This window comes from Phoenix dactylifera, chromosome 4, assembly GCF_009389715.1.
Source record: "Phoenix dactylifera cultivar Barhee BC4 chromosome 4, palm_55x_up_171113_PBpolish2nd_filt_p, whole genome shotgun sequence".
In the NCBI taxonomy this organism is placed as follows: Eukaryota; Viridiplantae; Streptophyta; class Magnoliopsida; order Arecales; family Arecaceae; genus Phoenix; species Phoenix dactylifera.
The window spans coordinates 5927319-5943470 of record NC_052395.1 but is presented as its reverse complement, the minus strand read 5'-3'; the positions used below and the strand labels follow the sequence as shown (position 1 = coordinate 5943470).

At 45.0% G+C, this 16152-nt stretch overlaps 2 protein-coding genes across 6 annotated transcripts in view; both read right to left on the bottom strand.

Annotated features, from left to right (window-relative positions):
- LOC103717853 (nuclear pore complex protein NUP85-like) overlaps nt 1–8073 on the bottom strand; it is a 28180-nt gene extending 20107 nt beyond the window's left edge. For 2 of the 4 annotated variants that reach the window (XR_003387651.2, XM_008806393.3), the window contains exon 1: nt 7515–8070. Coding sequence is in view for 3 of the 4 variants with exons in the window: in XM_008806393.3 (XP_008804615.3) it covers nt 7515–8024 (510 nt within the window). In the remaining variant the exon portion in view is untranslated. Of the gene's footprint in view, nt 1–7514 lie in introns of all 4 variants that reach the window. The other 2 variants (XM_026808758.2, XM_026808757.2) reach the window with 1 other exon arrangement.
- A 2394-nt stretch (nt 8074–10467) lies between these two features.
- LOC103717852 (ultraviolet-B receptor UVR8) lies at nt 10468–14871 on the bottom strand. Of its 2 annotated transcripts, XM_008806390.4 has the most exons (5): nt 14626–14871; nt 14307–14510; nt 12467–12502; nt 12230–12357; nt 10468–12084 (listed from the first exon to the last, which is right to left on the bottom strand). In XM_008806390.4, exons 1-5 carry the CDS (start codon nt 14681–14683, stop codon nt 10795–10797), a joined length of 1716 nt encoding a protein of 571 aa, XP_008804612.2. In that variant the 5' UTR covers nt 14684–14871; the 3' UTR covers nt 10468–10794. The 2 variants fall into 2 exon arrangements, with proteins under 2 accessions (XP_008804612.2, XP_026664557.2); XM_026808756.2 differs by lacking the exon at nt 14626–14871 and having other exon boundaries at nt 12230–12349.
- Between the last annotated feature and the right edge of the window lie 1281 nt (nt 14872–16152).

Here is a 16152-nt window from a genome sequence, read left to right as displayed (position 1 = left end):
ATTTCCTTAGCAGTTATGCAAAAAGATATGCTATTAAGTTCACTATCATCTAATGCACAATATAGAATATTCATGGCTTTTGCATTTTGCTGAGCCATTTTCTTATCATGATTAGTGTTTGTGTGTAGCCCGTTGACTATGATACTCCATAAATCATAGTCATGTGCTTGAATGAAAATGCGCATGCGTACTTTCCAATGTGTGTAGTTTATGCCATTAAATAGTGGAGGTCGATCAATTAACTGTCCCTCTCCTAAGAAACTGTCTATTTGAGTTGTCATGATCTTTGGCTCTTTGACGGTTAGATCAAAATCAAAAAGGCAAGGAATTATAGAGCACCTGCTCTGATACCACTTGTTGCCCAAGGTGACAAGCCAAGAGGGGGGTGAATTGGTTTTTCTAACTTTTTGATTCCTTAATCGAGTTAATTGATGAGTAAGTAATTGTAGTAAAGTAAGACAATACACAATGCAAACACACAAGAAATATAGTGGTTCGGTGCTCTCCTAAGCACCTACGTCCACTCCCCAAGCGACCCCTTGAGAATTCACTATAATTTCGCGGATTACAGTTGGATTGTTTTTCGGGCTCACAATCCAAAAACCTTTACACTTTGGTTTTCCGGGATCACTAAAAACCTATGTTGGTTTTACGAGCTCACCAACGAACCTTCACAATTGGTTTTACGGGTTCACCAACAACCTACGTTGGTTTTACGGGCTTACCAACAACCTATATTGGTTTTACGGGCTTACCAACAACCTACAATGTTGGTTTTACGGGCTTACCAACAAACCTTACAACAAGAATAAAGAACAAGGAACTAAAGCTCCTAAATGAGCAAATAAAACAATTATGAGCTACAAAGAAGAGTTTAGAATATAGTTATCCCTTTAATAAGGCTCTTCTCTTCTTTGTCACGATTGCTTCACTCTTCAAGGGTTGGTGGAGCTCTTAATGTCTCTTGGAATCTACTCAACCACTTCCTTTTGGCTCTTTGAATGAAGCAATTGAATGAAGCTTGCTTTGCTAGGGTTCTCTCTTGAATGCACTTGATGTATTTTCCAAAGCTTACTTCCTCTGATGAATACTCCCTCTTAAATACTTCTCCAACCTCCAAATAGTCCTTCCTGACCGTTGGATTGAAGAAACTAGCCGTTTATAGCCGTTGGAAGTCCAAAAAGCACTTCTGCACAACTAGCCGTTATGCTTCTGCCCGTGCTTGGGTCGACCCAAACTTTTCTGGGGTCGACCCAAACCACTGTTCATCAGACTTGGGTCAGCTCAAGCTTTTCTTGGATCGGCCCTCTCAGAAAATCCAGAACCTTGTATTTCAGCCTTCCTTCACTTGGGTCGACTCAAGGATCAGTTGGGTCGACTCAATTTCCACTTGAGTCGACCCTCTCAGGAATTCCAGAGACTTGTTTTCTTGACATTTCAATCTGGGGTCGACTCAACTTTTTCTGGGGTCGACTCAAGGTTGGGTCGACCCAAGGTTGGGTCTACTCAAGTTCAGTTAGGGTCGACCCTCTCAGGGATTCCAGAGACTTATTTTCTTGAGGCTTGAGGATGGGGTCGACTCAACTTTCACTTGGGTCGACCCAAGTACTGTTCATCCGTGCCATAAGTGCTAGAATGTGCCAGAATGTTTCTTGATGTGCCGGGATCGACTCCACCTCTTCTAAGGTCGACTCCTACTTTGTGCCAAGTGTTCCAAAGGCGTGCCAAACGTATCGGGGTCGACTCCAAACTAATTGGGGTCAACTCTAACCATATTTTTCTGCACTTTGAAGGTTAGTTATGCACATTGAAACAACAATATGATATTCCAAGCAAATTATGATGCATGGCACAATAAAGTTTCATACCCTTAACAGTAGAAATTACCGAATTGCCCTTTTAGGTATTTTTAACGTGAAACTTTGTCAAAATGAATTCTTGAGCTTTCTACCATTCTCTATTACAAATTTTATGTCGTTTATCAATCTTGAGAGTATTTTGACCATATAATCCTAATGTATCATGAGTGTATCGAGGGTGTGCTATTTATCAATGATGTATCAAGTTAATTTGCATTTCTAATTTGATATAGCCTCAATGGTTGCGTTAATCATCAAAATAACATTATCATCCTCAGAGTCGCTTACCTTAACAAGAGATATCCGGCTCCGATGGTGCGAGAGGTATATCCTATCCAGCACCTACACTATTGTGCTTACTTGCTTATATTACAGGGCGGTCAACAAAACCCCGACCAAGGCCGGGATGCTCCCCTAAATCGATCACGAGCCGAGGTTCCCTCGACCTCGTGAAGCTCCACTCCACCAATCTCCGGCTCAATCTTAGTCCGAGCTCCCCCTGGACGAAGGCTTTGCCAAGTCCGAACGTCGGCTCAAGCCGAGACAGCCTGTAACGACGACTTCGAGCTCCGCCCGATGATACTATGGCCGAGCCCGGAAGTGCCAAGTCACTCACTGTAAGTTCTGATTCTACTTGTTGATACTCCGACCAAGTTCGAGATCAAAAAGCACGAAAGCTCCAACGATAGCCCGACCTCGGTCTAGGATCTCTTCGGAGTCCGACCTTAAAGCTTTGACAAGTTTATTCTGGAAGCCGAGCCCAAGGACTTGGCAAAATTTTCCAGAAGATAAACCTAAAGGTCTAGCGGGATCTCTTCAGAGTCCGACCTTAAAGCTTTGACAAGCTTATTCTGGAAGCCAAGCCCAAGGACTTGGCAAAATTTTTCAGAGGATAAACCTAAAGGTCTAGCGGGATCTCTTCGGAGTTCGACCTTAAAACTTTGACAAGCTTATTCCGGTAGCGAGTTCTCCTAAAATCTAAACCCAGAGCTAAGCCTAACAACTTAGCGAATACTATCGGGACTTAGGTCTAAAGACTTAGCCGAGCTCGAAGACTTGAAGAAACTCGCCAAAAAGAATCCGATTTAAGCAGCCAAAAATAACAGTCTATCAATTATGCAAATAGAAGCAGACACAAGTTTAAAAAAGAAGGCTCTTCATTGATAAAAGCCCGAAGGCTAAAATACAAAATTAAGGTTCGGCCGTACAATGACTTCAATGGCCGACCTCATTTACAAAAAGGAGAACAAAACAAAGAAAAAGAAGAGACCAAGTCCTAAGAGGCTGCGGCTTCATCGGCACCGGGGTCGTACACGATGATCACCTGGGGGTCCTCGGCAGGAATTGGCTCAGGACCTTCCGCAGCGGCCTCAGATGGAGCTTCGCCAGCGGCCTCGGGAACGCCACCGGCAACTTCCCCAGCGGGAGTCTCTTGAGCCGTTCGCTCGGCCGCGCCAGTCTCGGCCTCGACGACCTCTTCCTCGGCCTCAAGGGTTGCGGAGAGATCGAACTCGCTCTCTTCGCCGACCCCCGACCTAGGTCGAATACCCCCGAGGTCAAGCTGGGGGCAGAACCTGTGCATCTGCCTCCGAAAATTTTCGAAGCCGCAGAGAAACCCATCCACGGCCTCCTCCAACATATCACGAAACTCCTCCGATTCCTTGAAGAGTTCCACTGCATTCTGGGCTTGCTCCAGCGCCCTTTTTTCTCGAGCCTCGAGCTGCTCGATTTTCAGGCAGAGAACCCCGCCCTCATACTTATGGCCGGCGACTTCGGCGCGGGCCTCAACAAGACACGCCTCGGAGGCGCGTAACTCCGACCTTGCCAGAGTGTGCGCAGCCTTCTCCTCCGCGAGCTGGTCGAGCGCTGATCGCCGCTCGGCCTCGGCAGCCTCCATCCGCGCGATGGTCTCCGCCCGCGCGACCTCAGAGTCGGCGAGCCTCTTCTCGGCCATCTCCAGCTGCCTCTGGAATCGCCGAGCCTCATTCTAGCATCCCGAAGCTATGAATACCAGTGTGTTGATCTCGTGGAGATGCTGCACGAAAAACGACGATAAGTAAAAGTGAAGGAAATGTCAATAGCCGAAGCAAAAATGAAAAGGTAACTTACCCGAGCAGCATTACAGTAAGTTTGGTCGACCAGATCGCCGAGATCGATAGCTTCGAACTCGGCCCGGTCGGCCGGGAGCAACGCGCGGCGAAATACTGCGCGCGCGACATCACTGTCTCGGAGAGCCGAACTGCCCTCATGGATCGGGGACTTCGGGTCACTGGACCCCCTCCCGGAGCGATCTCCGGCCCCCGACGAACTCGGCCTATCCGAGCTCGAAACTCCGAGGCCCCTGCTCGGCTGAGGGCCTGAGCGTCGTAGGCGAACGACTGGCCGACCTAGCCGCTGAGAAATAGGGGCGGGGCAAGCAAGGGGCGCCGAACCCGTCACCCCCTGGAATCCAAGCTCGCCTGCTCGGTAGCCGGGGCCTCAACCCGGACGGATCCGGAAGTTCCGGCCCTAGAACCCCTCACCTCGGCGGGAGCAGAAGTTGAGACCGACCTGGCCTTCTTCCTGGGCTCGGGAAGAGCCTCGCCGGCTTCGGCCGCCCTCCTCTTAAGTCGGGAGAAAAGCACGGTGTTGCTCATCACCATGTTGGGAATGTTTGAAAAAAAGAAAAAATTTCTAAGTGTTAGATCAGCACTAAGAAAAGGAAAGAAGCAAATAAGACAAAAAATAGCAAAATGAAGAAGGAGCAGTGCGACTGCTCTTACCCTCGGGGCGCGCCGAGCTCAAGCCGACATTCACCAAAGCCTCTTCGCTCAGGAGGCCGGTCAGAAGGATATCGCCCCCAAGGCCGCATAGAGCATCAAATGCCCTCTGCTCATCCGCCGAGAGCTCGGTGAGACGGTTGAGGGCCTTCAGCCGGGGATGCCCCCATCTCGGATCAAATCCCCACGAAAGCTCGAAGGAGAGGAAGAAAAACCTCCCCTTCCACTCATGAATAGAGGAAGGGGCACCTCGGAAGAGTAACATACCGCCCCGAAGGGCGAAGTAAAGCCACTCCCCGTCCGCCAGGTTCGACTTCAATAAGAAGCACCGGCGGAAAACACCTCTCAGGGTCGGTATCCCATGCGCAAGGCAGAGGGATACGAACCCAATGATGGTCCTCCACGAGTTCGGAGCGAGTTGTGCTGGGACGAGCTGATACTCCACCAGCAACTCGTTCACGAACTCGTGAAGAGGAAAGCGCAAGCCGGCCCAAAGCGTCTCAACGTACACTCCGATCCGACCTGGAGGAGGTCTCGTCACCCGGTTCTCCGACCCCGCAGGCTCGAGATGAAACCCAGGCCAAAAAAAAACCGGGAACGGACCAGCTCTAGCTCCACCTCGGTAAGGGTAGACCCGACCTCACCGGGACCAAGACCCATCCTAGAAAAAGAAAAAACGAAGGAGAAGACAAGGAACGAAGGAAAAACGAAGGAGGAGACAAGGAACGAAAGAAAAAAACAAAGGAGAAAGCAAGAAATAAAAGGAAAGAAGAAAAAGAAGAAAGGTCCCCCGAGCTAAGGTGGGAGAATGACCTACTGTAGAATCGCCGGAAATCGCCTCAACACACCGCCGGGGAGACTCGATCACGACAATGGAAGAAGGAAGGAAACGAGAGGAAGAGGGAAAAAACAGTGACGGCCAAGCAAGACCTTTCTAGGGCTAAGTCAGAAGGTTTATATAGACCCTCCCGACGGCACAAATCGGCGCCCGCCTTCTGTCCAGATCATGCCACGTGTCGGCCCCAAAAACCGAAGCGACATATTTAACCTGGATCGACGCTTCGAATACAGAATCAAGGCAGCATCCCATCGGATCCTGGAGCCCCATCATGAGCCCACCACGCGAGGCGGCCTCGAAGGCGAAAGGGCGTCATCTCATCTCCTCTCATTAAAGATATCCCGAAGCGCGCAGAACGCCGAAATAATTTAAGGCTCCCTGGCCCCCATCAGTGCAATAAAGGCAACTACTTCCCACGCCCGAGCTCGCAAACGGCTCGAACTCGGAAGTCAGAGGGTAGTGTTGGGGGAAAATAAATCGCTCTGAAGCACGTGAGCAGATCGCCAGCACGTGATTGAAGGCGCTCGACCTGGAGGCACCCAAATTGGAGGCGCCCGACTTGGAGGCGCCCAACCTGAGGGCGCTCGACCTGAAAGCGTCCGACCCAAGGGCGTCCGACCTGAAGGCGTCCGACCTTAAGACGCCCGACCTGGAGGCGCCCGACCTTAAGACGCCCGGCTCCAGAGGCGCCCGACCTGGAAGCGTCCGACCCAAGGGCGTCCGACCTGGAGGCGTCCGACTTCAAGATGCCCAACTGAAAGTCCGACCTCAGGGCTCTCGATCCGGCGCCAGGCCAGACGCTCGATTCCGAGACCCCCGACCTGGGCACCCAACCTCGGCACCCTCGACCTCGGAAGTTCGACCTCGCTACCTATCTGTTGCGGTCACATCCTTTTGCAGCTCGACCAGGGATCATGCCCTGCTCCGGCTCACTCAACAATCAATGCGCATGGCCTCTGCTGATCTCCGGCTCACTCAACAATCAATGCGCATGACCTCTGCTGATCTCCGGCTCACTCAACAATCAATGCGCATGCTATCTATGGATCTCAAGTCCTCCACGGCAAACAGCTGACCCGCTCGGCTATGTCCGATCAGCCACGACGACTCACTGGCTCCGGCCTGATCTCCTACGGCAATGCATTAATTCACACGATCGTGCATTAATTTATACGACATGCTCAATTATGATGGTAACCCGTTCGTCTCGTCACATCACAGGTAATCCTATATCCCCCTATAAAAGGGGAACCCCTCCATCCAAGGAGGGGTTGGACTCTGAAACTCTTGAGACATATTTTCTCTCCTCTCATACATTTGGCCCCTCTGACTTAGGCAGGTCCTCCGACCACCGGAAACCCCGACCACCGGCTTTTCGCAGGTCCTCCGGAGGACGCCACCCGCCGACGGACCACCACCCGCCATCTCACGCCAGAGCTCCTCCTTCTCAGCCGACGGCCGCCCCCAGATCCAATTTCCAGCAACACCAACCAACCCATTTTCATAGAAGTTCAACAAGTTTCTCTGGAAATCCTGAGATAAATGCAATTGGATGATTTCTGCAAGGAATGCAGCAGCATCAAAAGCCCAATTGAAGTAACCAAGAAATGGTGGAACATTTGACCCAAGAAACCACCAAGCCTTGCTCTTTCTTACAATCCTCCTCTTTAGACAAGGATATTAGCTATTCAATAAAAGAAGTGCAAGAAAGGCTAGGCTGAATAAAAATTTTGAATCTTTTCAACAGAAACCTTGCAGGTGATTCAAAAATTGGGAGCATAGCAAAGCCAAATAACCCCTAAGTTTTCTATCACATACTATGCTAAAGGACGTAAAGCTCCATGAAGAAGTTTGCCAAGGAGGTGTGATGATTGGCTAATTCGGATAGACAAATGACTATGGACAAATTCTTGAACACCCTAGTTCAAGATACAAACCCTAGTTCAAGAGAATCCAATTCTTCAAACAGGATATTGATACATAAAAAACTTCAAACAGCATAATGGTACATTAAGAAAACACAAAAAGAAAGAAAAGAATTGAACGGAAAAAGGACACCATTCGGTGCGAATCGAAGACGCAGACATTCTGGAGGTAGCCGCGAGGGAATTCTTCCGACTGGAGCAACGCGAAGGCCGCAACTGGGCCATAAGCGATCCTCCGCCTCTGGGCCTCACCGATCTCCCCGTCACCGGCCCCAAGCGTGACCTCCACCACCTTCCCGACGACCTCTTCATCGGAAACTCCGTCATCACCGCAGCCGGCTGGATCCGGCGCCGGAGGACGGAGGCACGCGACTTGGAGGAGGTTCCCCCGAGTCCACGACACGAAGACGTGGAAGATCGGGGGATTGACGCCAAGGTGGACGGGGTAGACGACCGGGTCCAAGAAGTCCGGCGAAAACGTGGCAACGGAGTCGCCGTGATCCGACGCAAGACCGGTCATCTCCACCGGCGACTCGGCCGGACGGGATGGAGGATAGGGTTCTGGGAAGGGCGGGTTTTTTGGGCGTTTGGGGTTATTTGAAAGGGTTCGCCAAAGTACTGAACATGAAGCCAGGCGGTGCATCCCCGGCGCGCGTGGTCACTAACCGCACCCGCTCCGCCTGTGGTCTTCACGGCAACGTGACGGTGGACCACGCCATATATATATATATATATATATATATATATATATATATATATATATATATATATATATATATATATATATATATATATATATATATATATATTATTTTTTTATTTTTTTTATTTTTTTTTTTAGGAATGGCTACTCATTTCATATAGTTCTAACATAAGTACAACCTGCCAGATCGCGAGAAAGCAATAAAAACAAAGGAGTAGGAGCGTCTGATACAGACATCCACAAAAAATCTCCGAAGTGCCGGGCTACAAAGAAGACGACCCAGTCTGCTGGCCTGTTCGCTTTCCTAAATACGTGTGCTGTCTGAAACTCGCCCATAAGCCATCCTACACGTCTTCCGGATAAAGGGATGACTATCACCATACCTGTCTGCCCCCCAGATTCAATCAATCACCACAGATGAGTCCTCCTCGAGATACACCCACTCGGTACCAAGTACCTGCCTAGCAAAAGATATACCCTCTCAGACCGCCCGCAGCTCTGCCCCGACTACTGTAAGCCCTGGCGTACGCTACCCTCCTACAGCAAACATCCTACCATGGTGATCCCTGATCACAAATTCAACCCTGTCAGTCACACCATCCATAGACCTGCTGCCATCGAAGTTTACTTTGAGATAGCCAAGGAGTGGAGGTACCTAAGAGACAAAGGGCAAATCATGACACTGACCCAGCGTGAAGAGTACCCCAAATATTCCTAGTCATTCTAGAAAAAAATATAGTATACCATATTTATAGTTGCTGGTTAATGCCGTTACTATGACGCTATCATAGTTGTTAGAAAAGACAAAGTAAATTCCATTATCTATGTTTCATGTGGTGACTGTGATTGATTCTATGATGACTATATGAAAATATAGAATTTGAGCATTCAATAATAAAATACAAAGTGATATGTTATCAAGTTTCATTTTCCATATGTTGTATAATGATCATAGAATCAATTTCTAGTCACTATATGGAAATATCACTAAGTTTTAGCATAATCAACAAATCATGGAGGGATTTGTGATTGAATTTCTTTTCCCAGGGTGCATAAAGCAACCATGATAAGTTTGGTAGTTATTAGTTGTATGGTTACTATACACCAACATTAAATTTGGCCATGATTGACCTATTATTAAATTATTTTTCATATTTTATATAATAATCCAAGATAGTTACATGGTTATTACATGGAAAACAAGAAAAGTTTAACCTTGTTATAATCAATAAACTATAGAGGAGACTTTGATGCTTGCAATTATAATCGTTCTTAGCTCTTCTTTCGTATTTTGAGTCTTGCCTTCTTCATTATAGCATAAAGAAAAGACACTATAAAATCACAAATTTTCAATTCCAATAAGTCATATAGTGACCACTGAATGATTTAGAGTCGCTATATCAAAACACAAGATTTAGGTGTTAACATTATCGATGGACTACCCAGAGACCTTTTATGCATCTTCATTTATGTATTTCATAAAGTGGACCAAATATAATTTTGCAGTTAGTATATTGAACTATAGAATTTGGTTCTTAATATAATTTATAAAGCACAAAAGGGACCTGTTCTACGATTCTCTTATATTTTTTGTAGAATGACACTAAAATGATTATATTGGATTGGCCTTCATGGGTTGAGATGTCACTGCATTGAAAAGTTTATGTTTTATGATCCACTCTTGATTTGGCCTTCAACAGTTAGAATCTGATGCAATTTTGGGCAAGAATGGCATGCCATGAAATCTAAAAGGTGGATTGGCTGATAATATTTCTTACCAAATTAACTTAAGCTCATGCCATAATGGTAGAGTAGTGAAGTAGTTTAATTCCCAGGACGAATGGTAATGCGGTGGAGCATGGCTAACATATGCATGACAGGCAGTTATCTGCTCATGCTCTCAAATATTATTTGACTGCACATGAAAGAAGAGCATAGTAGGTGCAAATCATGGGTCTTATTTTATGACTGAATCCTCACAAATTGTTTTAAAATGAGGATCATTGTTTTGTTTGCTAAAAATTGCAATTATACTGAGCAACTTATTTCGAAGCTGTTCTACAAGCAACTCCTTGACCCAGTCCCCAATCGACAACCAGTACATGCATCATTCGAGCGAAGAATGATAGACTTCATTAGATCAACACATGCTTTTGAGTTACATTTATAGCTATCACATGCTAACACTGATATTTCAAAAGATCAACTAATAAAAAGTAGCCAACATATTTCTTTCTATATATTCAGAGTCCCCCAGATTTATGGATAAAACCTGTCAGACAATAAGGAGCACAGCCAGAACAGCTAGCTATTCAAGAATTTGGAGAAAAAAAAATCAGCCATATCCCACTCCTCTAGGATTATCCCGGATCTGTATACCATATAGAAAAAATCAATGAACATTAACTGATATCAAATGGGTCTGCTCTATGTCCATAACATAGTAGTTCATATAATAAATTAGCCAGTTCCACTGAGCTTCAGAACATCATACTAACCATACAAAATGAAGAATAGAACAAGCACACACTTGTAACCAATCGCCAACGATTGAAACCTTCAATTATTTGCTGCAATCCTAGACTTTATATGACAAGCAAATAGCACAAATATGCAGACTTATAAACATTGTACCAACAGTCATCTATTTCACAGCTGCAATAAAGTAAGAAGCTCCTTATATTTTGCTTATATGATTGATGTATTGACTTCAGTAAGTACGTCTCCCAGTGGATAAAGAACGAAGACACTCTTTGACCATCTCTTGTACTTTTCTTTTCGTCAGTTTGTCCTTCACACTTGAAAGCATGCTACGGTAGAACATCTCCATTCGAGCAAGCTCATCAGTGTCGGCTGCTTCCATCATATTCTCCAATTCCCTTCTGATATCAAACACACCTGAGTCTTGCAATGATTGTGGAAGATTTCGCTCATCAAGAGGCTTACGAAAGATTGAAATATGCAGCACAGTAGCATATCGTTCCATGATTGTCAGCTTCATCTGTAGGTTCTGTATCTCTTCCATTGCTGTAGACAACGTCTGGTCCATCTCCAGTGTCTGTCCAACTTCACCTCTAGCATCTCTGTTGCTGTTTCTTTCCCCTCTGACCTTCTTGAAATCCTCATCAAGAGGAGGCCACATCACAAGACATGGAACAAAACTATCGGCCGTCTGGCCTCTCCCTAGTACACCACTCCGGCCTCTACCCCAAGCCCACAGCTTATACCCATTGCCAGCAACAAGAACTGTATGAGCCGCTCCACAGGCAACTTGAACCGCATCTGTGAACCTGAATCCATTTGTTTCAGGAGCTGGAATCCTTATGGGAGAGAGTGCATCCCCTGCATCTCTTCCAGTAAAGCTAGCATCTGGGCATAGCCCAAGACCCTTCTCCATCCCCCAAGACCATACATCTCCAGCTGAAGAGACAACAGATGTGTGAAACAGGCCACAATCAAGAGAAATCAGAAAGGCATCCTGTGGTAAACCATCTACAGGTTCCGGCAAGCTTGCGCTGTTGGTAGTCCCATGACCAAGCTGCCCATTTTCGCCAAGGCCAAATGTCCAGCACTTTGATTCTAACTCCTGGTCATATGACTTCTTATGAGTAAGAACAGCGGTGTGAAAAGCTCCACAAGCAATTTCATAGACAGCCCAAGAAGTCTCTTGGTTGAATGTGGGAATGACTTCAGGACGTGCTCTGTTGTCTTTGTCACCTAATCCTAACTGACCATGGCTATTGTTGCCCCAGGCATAGCATATCAGGTCACCTCCTGTATATGTTTCTCCAGCACTAACTGCAGCTACCACATGCTCGTTTCCACATGCCACTTTAACAACAGTGTGGCCATGGAAATCCCAAACAGGCAGAGGAACGGAACTACTAACAAGGCAGAATACCCCTTCATCAGTTGGCTGAGGGCAGTTTCCCCACATCCATAAAGCCCCCAGACTATCTATAGCAAGTGACGTCATTCCTCCAGCCTTGACAGAACAAATCTGCAAGCAAGTCGTGACAAATGTTCTTAATACACTGCAATTGAAAATCAATAATTGCTCGTGGACTCAATGTGGCATATCAATAATCTGCAAGCAAGCCCCCAGACTTTGTTCACTTGCACCTCAAAGGATGAAATTCCACTACCTTCAATGGAGTCCTTTCACCATCTGTGTTTGATTCGTCCGCCAAAGAGTCAGGAGAACCCAGTTCCTGGAAGCGCTCTATTAAACAAGGAACCGAGGAATTTTCCACACCATGACCACACTGGCCATCCATCAAATAGTCAATGCAACAAAAGATATGGTGGCTTACTAACCAATCCATGCAGTGAGGTGCCTTAATCAAACCAGAAAATTAAATGAACAGTAGCATAAAGGATACAGGTATTGTAGCCCCATGACCAAACTGATCCATCATCTGCCATTTAAGAATCAAGAAGTCAATACAACATGCTTCATCCCATCTATTTGTCATAGCGCAAGTAGAGAAGATGCAATTGCAAGGAGATAACATCCAATAACAAATATACAATAGAATACATACTTCCCATGTCTTAATACATTCAGCCTTGATATGTCGAATGCATGAGCCATCATGAGACATAGAACATCCATGATGTCTAATAATGTGCAACACATCTTCCAAATCATATTCGAAATTGATTGATATTATCTAGAAGACTTGCATTGATGGTAAATACAAGGCACATTCATTCAATATTTTCCTAAAAAAGAGAAAGCAATCTGCCAATGATCGTATGTGCCAGTATGCAGTCCATCACATAAGGTAACATTTGCTTCTTCCCTCTTAACTGCTGCTGTATGGATAAGCGGTTTTTTAAAACTACTCGTTTTACATGAGAAAAAAAGGTCTCCTGAATCAATCATCAATGCTTCAGAAACTCAATGGAAGAATTAACCTGGTCGATATTGGAGGTACGAGATGACTAAAATTTCGTTCTCTGAACCAAAGAAACAAGGCTGCATTGGCATGGGAATTGCATCAAATAACTAATGATAAAGGATCTCTTAAGCTAATGTTGCATCAAATAGTTCCTGGGGACATCAATAGAAGCCCAAGACAACTGCTATGAAAATTTGTGGTATCAACATGACGAAGCAAATTGCCCTTACAATTGGAACATAGTATACTTTTATTTCAGCATATTGAAAGAATAGCAAAGATGAACACCAAGGATCTCCTCTACGCAATTTTCGATCTGAAGATCCTAACAGTCGGTTTCTTGCAGGGTGAAGGACCAGGAATAAATGGGGAAAAAAATACGAAATCTGTTTGCTACATGAGTAAGATCAAAATCCAACAATAAGTCAATGTTATGTTTGATCGCTCTTCATATGAGATGGAAAGAATGGAGAAATGAAACCTTGAAGAATTTTATGCAAACATCCAGAACTACTCTGACAGGGGGACAAAAGAATTTTACAGGCACAGCAAGAAAAGGCATGCACAAAGTGTATTACTCCAGTCTCACCTCTCTGCCAAGCATTTTTTTTCGAAAAAAAAAGAAGAAAAACTTTAGATTACAATACTTTATTTGAACTGGTGGAAAGTTGAACTTGCTTAACCGCCTTGTTAGAGCTAAATTGATAGCTCAGGAATGGAATAGTTTAACAACTATTTGGTTCACGGGAGAGTGGAGTCGGATATCATCCTAAAGAAACCCCTAAATTGCTGGTCAGTCCCGACGAAGGAAAATCAGCATATTCAATAACTTTCTGAAAACTTCCATCTCATTCACTAGAATGAATTCATTCTCATGTATCAATTCTTTCTCAATATTAGATGAAGTGGCTTTGATGTCATAACATATGAACCATGTAAAAAATCTTTTACTATAAAAGACTTATTAATCTAGAATTTTGATGTCACGACAACTGCTAAGAGTACTACAACTGATCCAAATTCCACTTAAATACCCTCAAATTCGTGCTTTGATTGACCTTGGTGATCCCAACACTTAAATTCAATTGAGAAGTACTGCGCGCACATATCATGATCCCCCTTTATTCCCTATGAATAATAACAGCATCTACTTCGGATTTTCCCTTCCAAGTATAGATCTTTAACTAAAAACAAAGGCCCCGTAGCTACATAGTTTAATTCAAAACATCCTATTTGATGACAAATGCAAAAGAAAGATCAAGATATTTACCGAATCAATTCAATGGAATCGCAAGAAGAAAGGAAGAAGAGATCAAACCTTCCAAGGCGAGACTATGGTAAGCACCAGTAGCTATTCCCACAAATTTCGGCCGCCCTATCTCTCCATTCTCCAAAGAACTCCTCTCCTTCTTCGAAGAAGCGTCGCCCGAGGCGATGGGGACCGGGAAGAGCTCATCCTCGTCCTTTCCGGTTCCCAGCCGCCCAAACGTCCCCCTTCCCCACGAGTACACGCTTCCGTCGCCTGCCCCAATTGCACAAAAGAATCAAAAACAACAAAAAAAGAAGAAAAAACGGATTTTTTTCTCCTCTATCGATCACTTCGACTCGGTGTATGGGAGAAGAGAAGAAAATAACACCGTTGAGAGCGAGGGTATGGGCTTCCCCGGCGGCGATTCCAACGACTTTTTTCGACATATCGCCGGATTTAAAGCGAGGCGCTGCTGCTGCAGTGGAGTCCCGGAGGTACGGCCCGTGAATCGCAGACAGGTAGTGATAAGGATCAGTGGGAAGGCAGCGACAAAGCACTCGACCTTTATAGCGACTCCATGCTATTCTGCGCCGCGGCCGCTCACGGCGAACCGCCTATGATCAGGTATTCAGGTCTAATAAACCTACATTGTAGTACCTCTTAATATACGATTGATATTATTTAAATTTTTTTGACCCTACATCTAGTAAATAATTTTTTTAATAACTTTTTTATTTTACTCTTAAATAAATTAGTCATATAGGTAGAATTTTTCTTGACATAGGGATCTTGTTTTCGATCTAATTTTATTTTAAAAAAATCTCATTTTATAATTTAACTAAGCTTCCAGCTACCATGATCATTAAAAAGTTAAAAATTAAAAAAATATATATAGAAATGGTTTCCATCGTTCAAAGTTAGCACCACGTGGATAGCGGAGGGAAATGCCATTTTCCGGACATGTCACATGCGGACTTGAAAGCTTAATTTATGTTTTTATGTTCCGCTAGTAGATACTCCCGTTTTTGATTTAACAGTTAGTAAACACTGTAGAAGTATATCATGTAAAGTATTCTCATCCACACTTGGTTACTGGGATCCATAAGTTTGTCATAAAGATTGGATGCTACCAAAAGGAAAAAATGAAAGGATAGAAAAGAAAGCAAATGACGCAGACACATGACCTTCTAAAAAGATAACTATTATTTGAGTTCGTACCCTCGACCACAGATGCTGATTTAGCACGGACGTTGATTTCTTTACGTTTCTTAGCCAATTCTTCATCCGATTAGTCTTGGATAATATATGTTGATGATGATAAATTGTGCCAGCTACATCATCTACTTTAGCTATAGCCGGAGGAGAAGCCCCTCGAAAGAAGGGGAAAGGGGACAGCTCACGGAAGGAGCAAGTGTGGTCAGACACAGGTGGAGATGCGGTCTTTTTTGCTTGTTGGTTACGTTGTTTATTTGGTATCAAACCAACCATATTTTGACGCAATGGGCGATTTGAACAAGACCTTCGTGCATGGAGGCGAGAGAGCTCTCGCTTGTAAGATTCGTGGAGAACTTACCCACAAATATGTCCCTATAATGTGGTCGGTCTCTTCGTGGGCCATGGCATTGCAGCTTTGCAGTGTTCGTGTCCACAAAAACTAGACGATAGATAAAGTTGGATGACTCGATACTTTTGCTCTCTTTTTCCTTTTTTCTCTGAGCACCGAATCCTACTTCTTCACTAGGTTATGCAATGGGCGATTTGAACACGACCTTCGTGGATGGAAGCGGGACAGCTCTCGCTTGTAAAATTCGTGGAGAACTTTCCCACAAATATGTCCCTATAAATGCGGTCGGTCGCTTCGTGGGCCATGGCATTGCGCTTTGGAATGTCCGTGTCCGCAAAAACTAGACGACAG

Coding starts and splice junctions, on each gene's coding strand:
- LOC103717852 (XM_008806390.4), bottom strand. CDS start 14,683: ATGTCGAAAAAAGTCGTTGGAATCGCCGCCGGGGAAGCCCATACCCTC. Junction 12,358..12,466: donor GTCATGGGGCTACAATACCT/GTATCCTTTATG, acceptor ACTATTTGATGG/ATGGCCAGTGTGGTCATGGT. Junction 12,085..12,229: donor GTGAAAGGACTCCATTGAAG/GTAGTGGAATTT, acceptor ACTTGCTTGCAG/ATTTGTTCTGTCAAGGCTGG.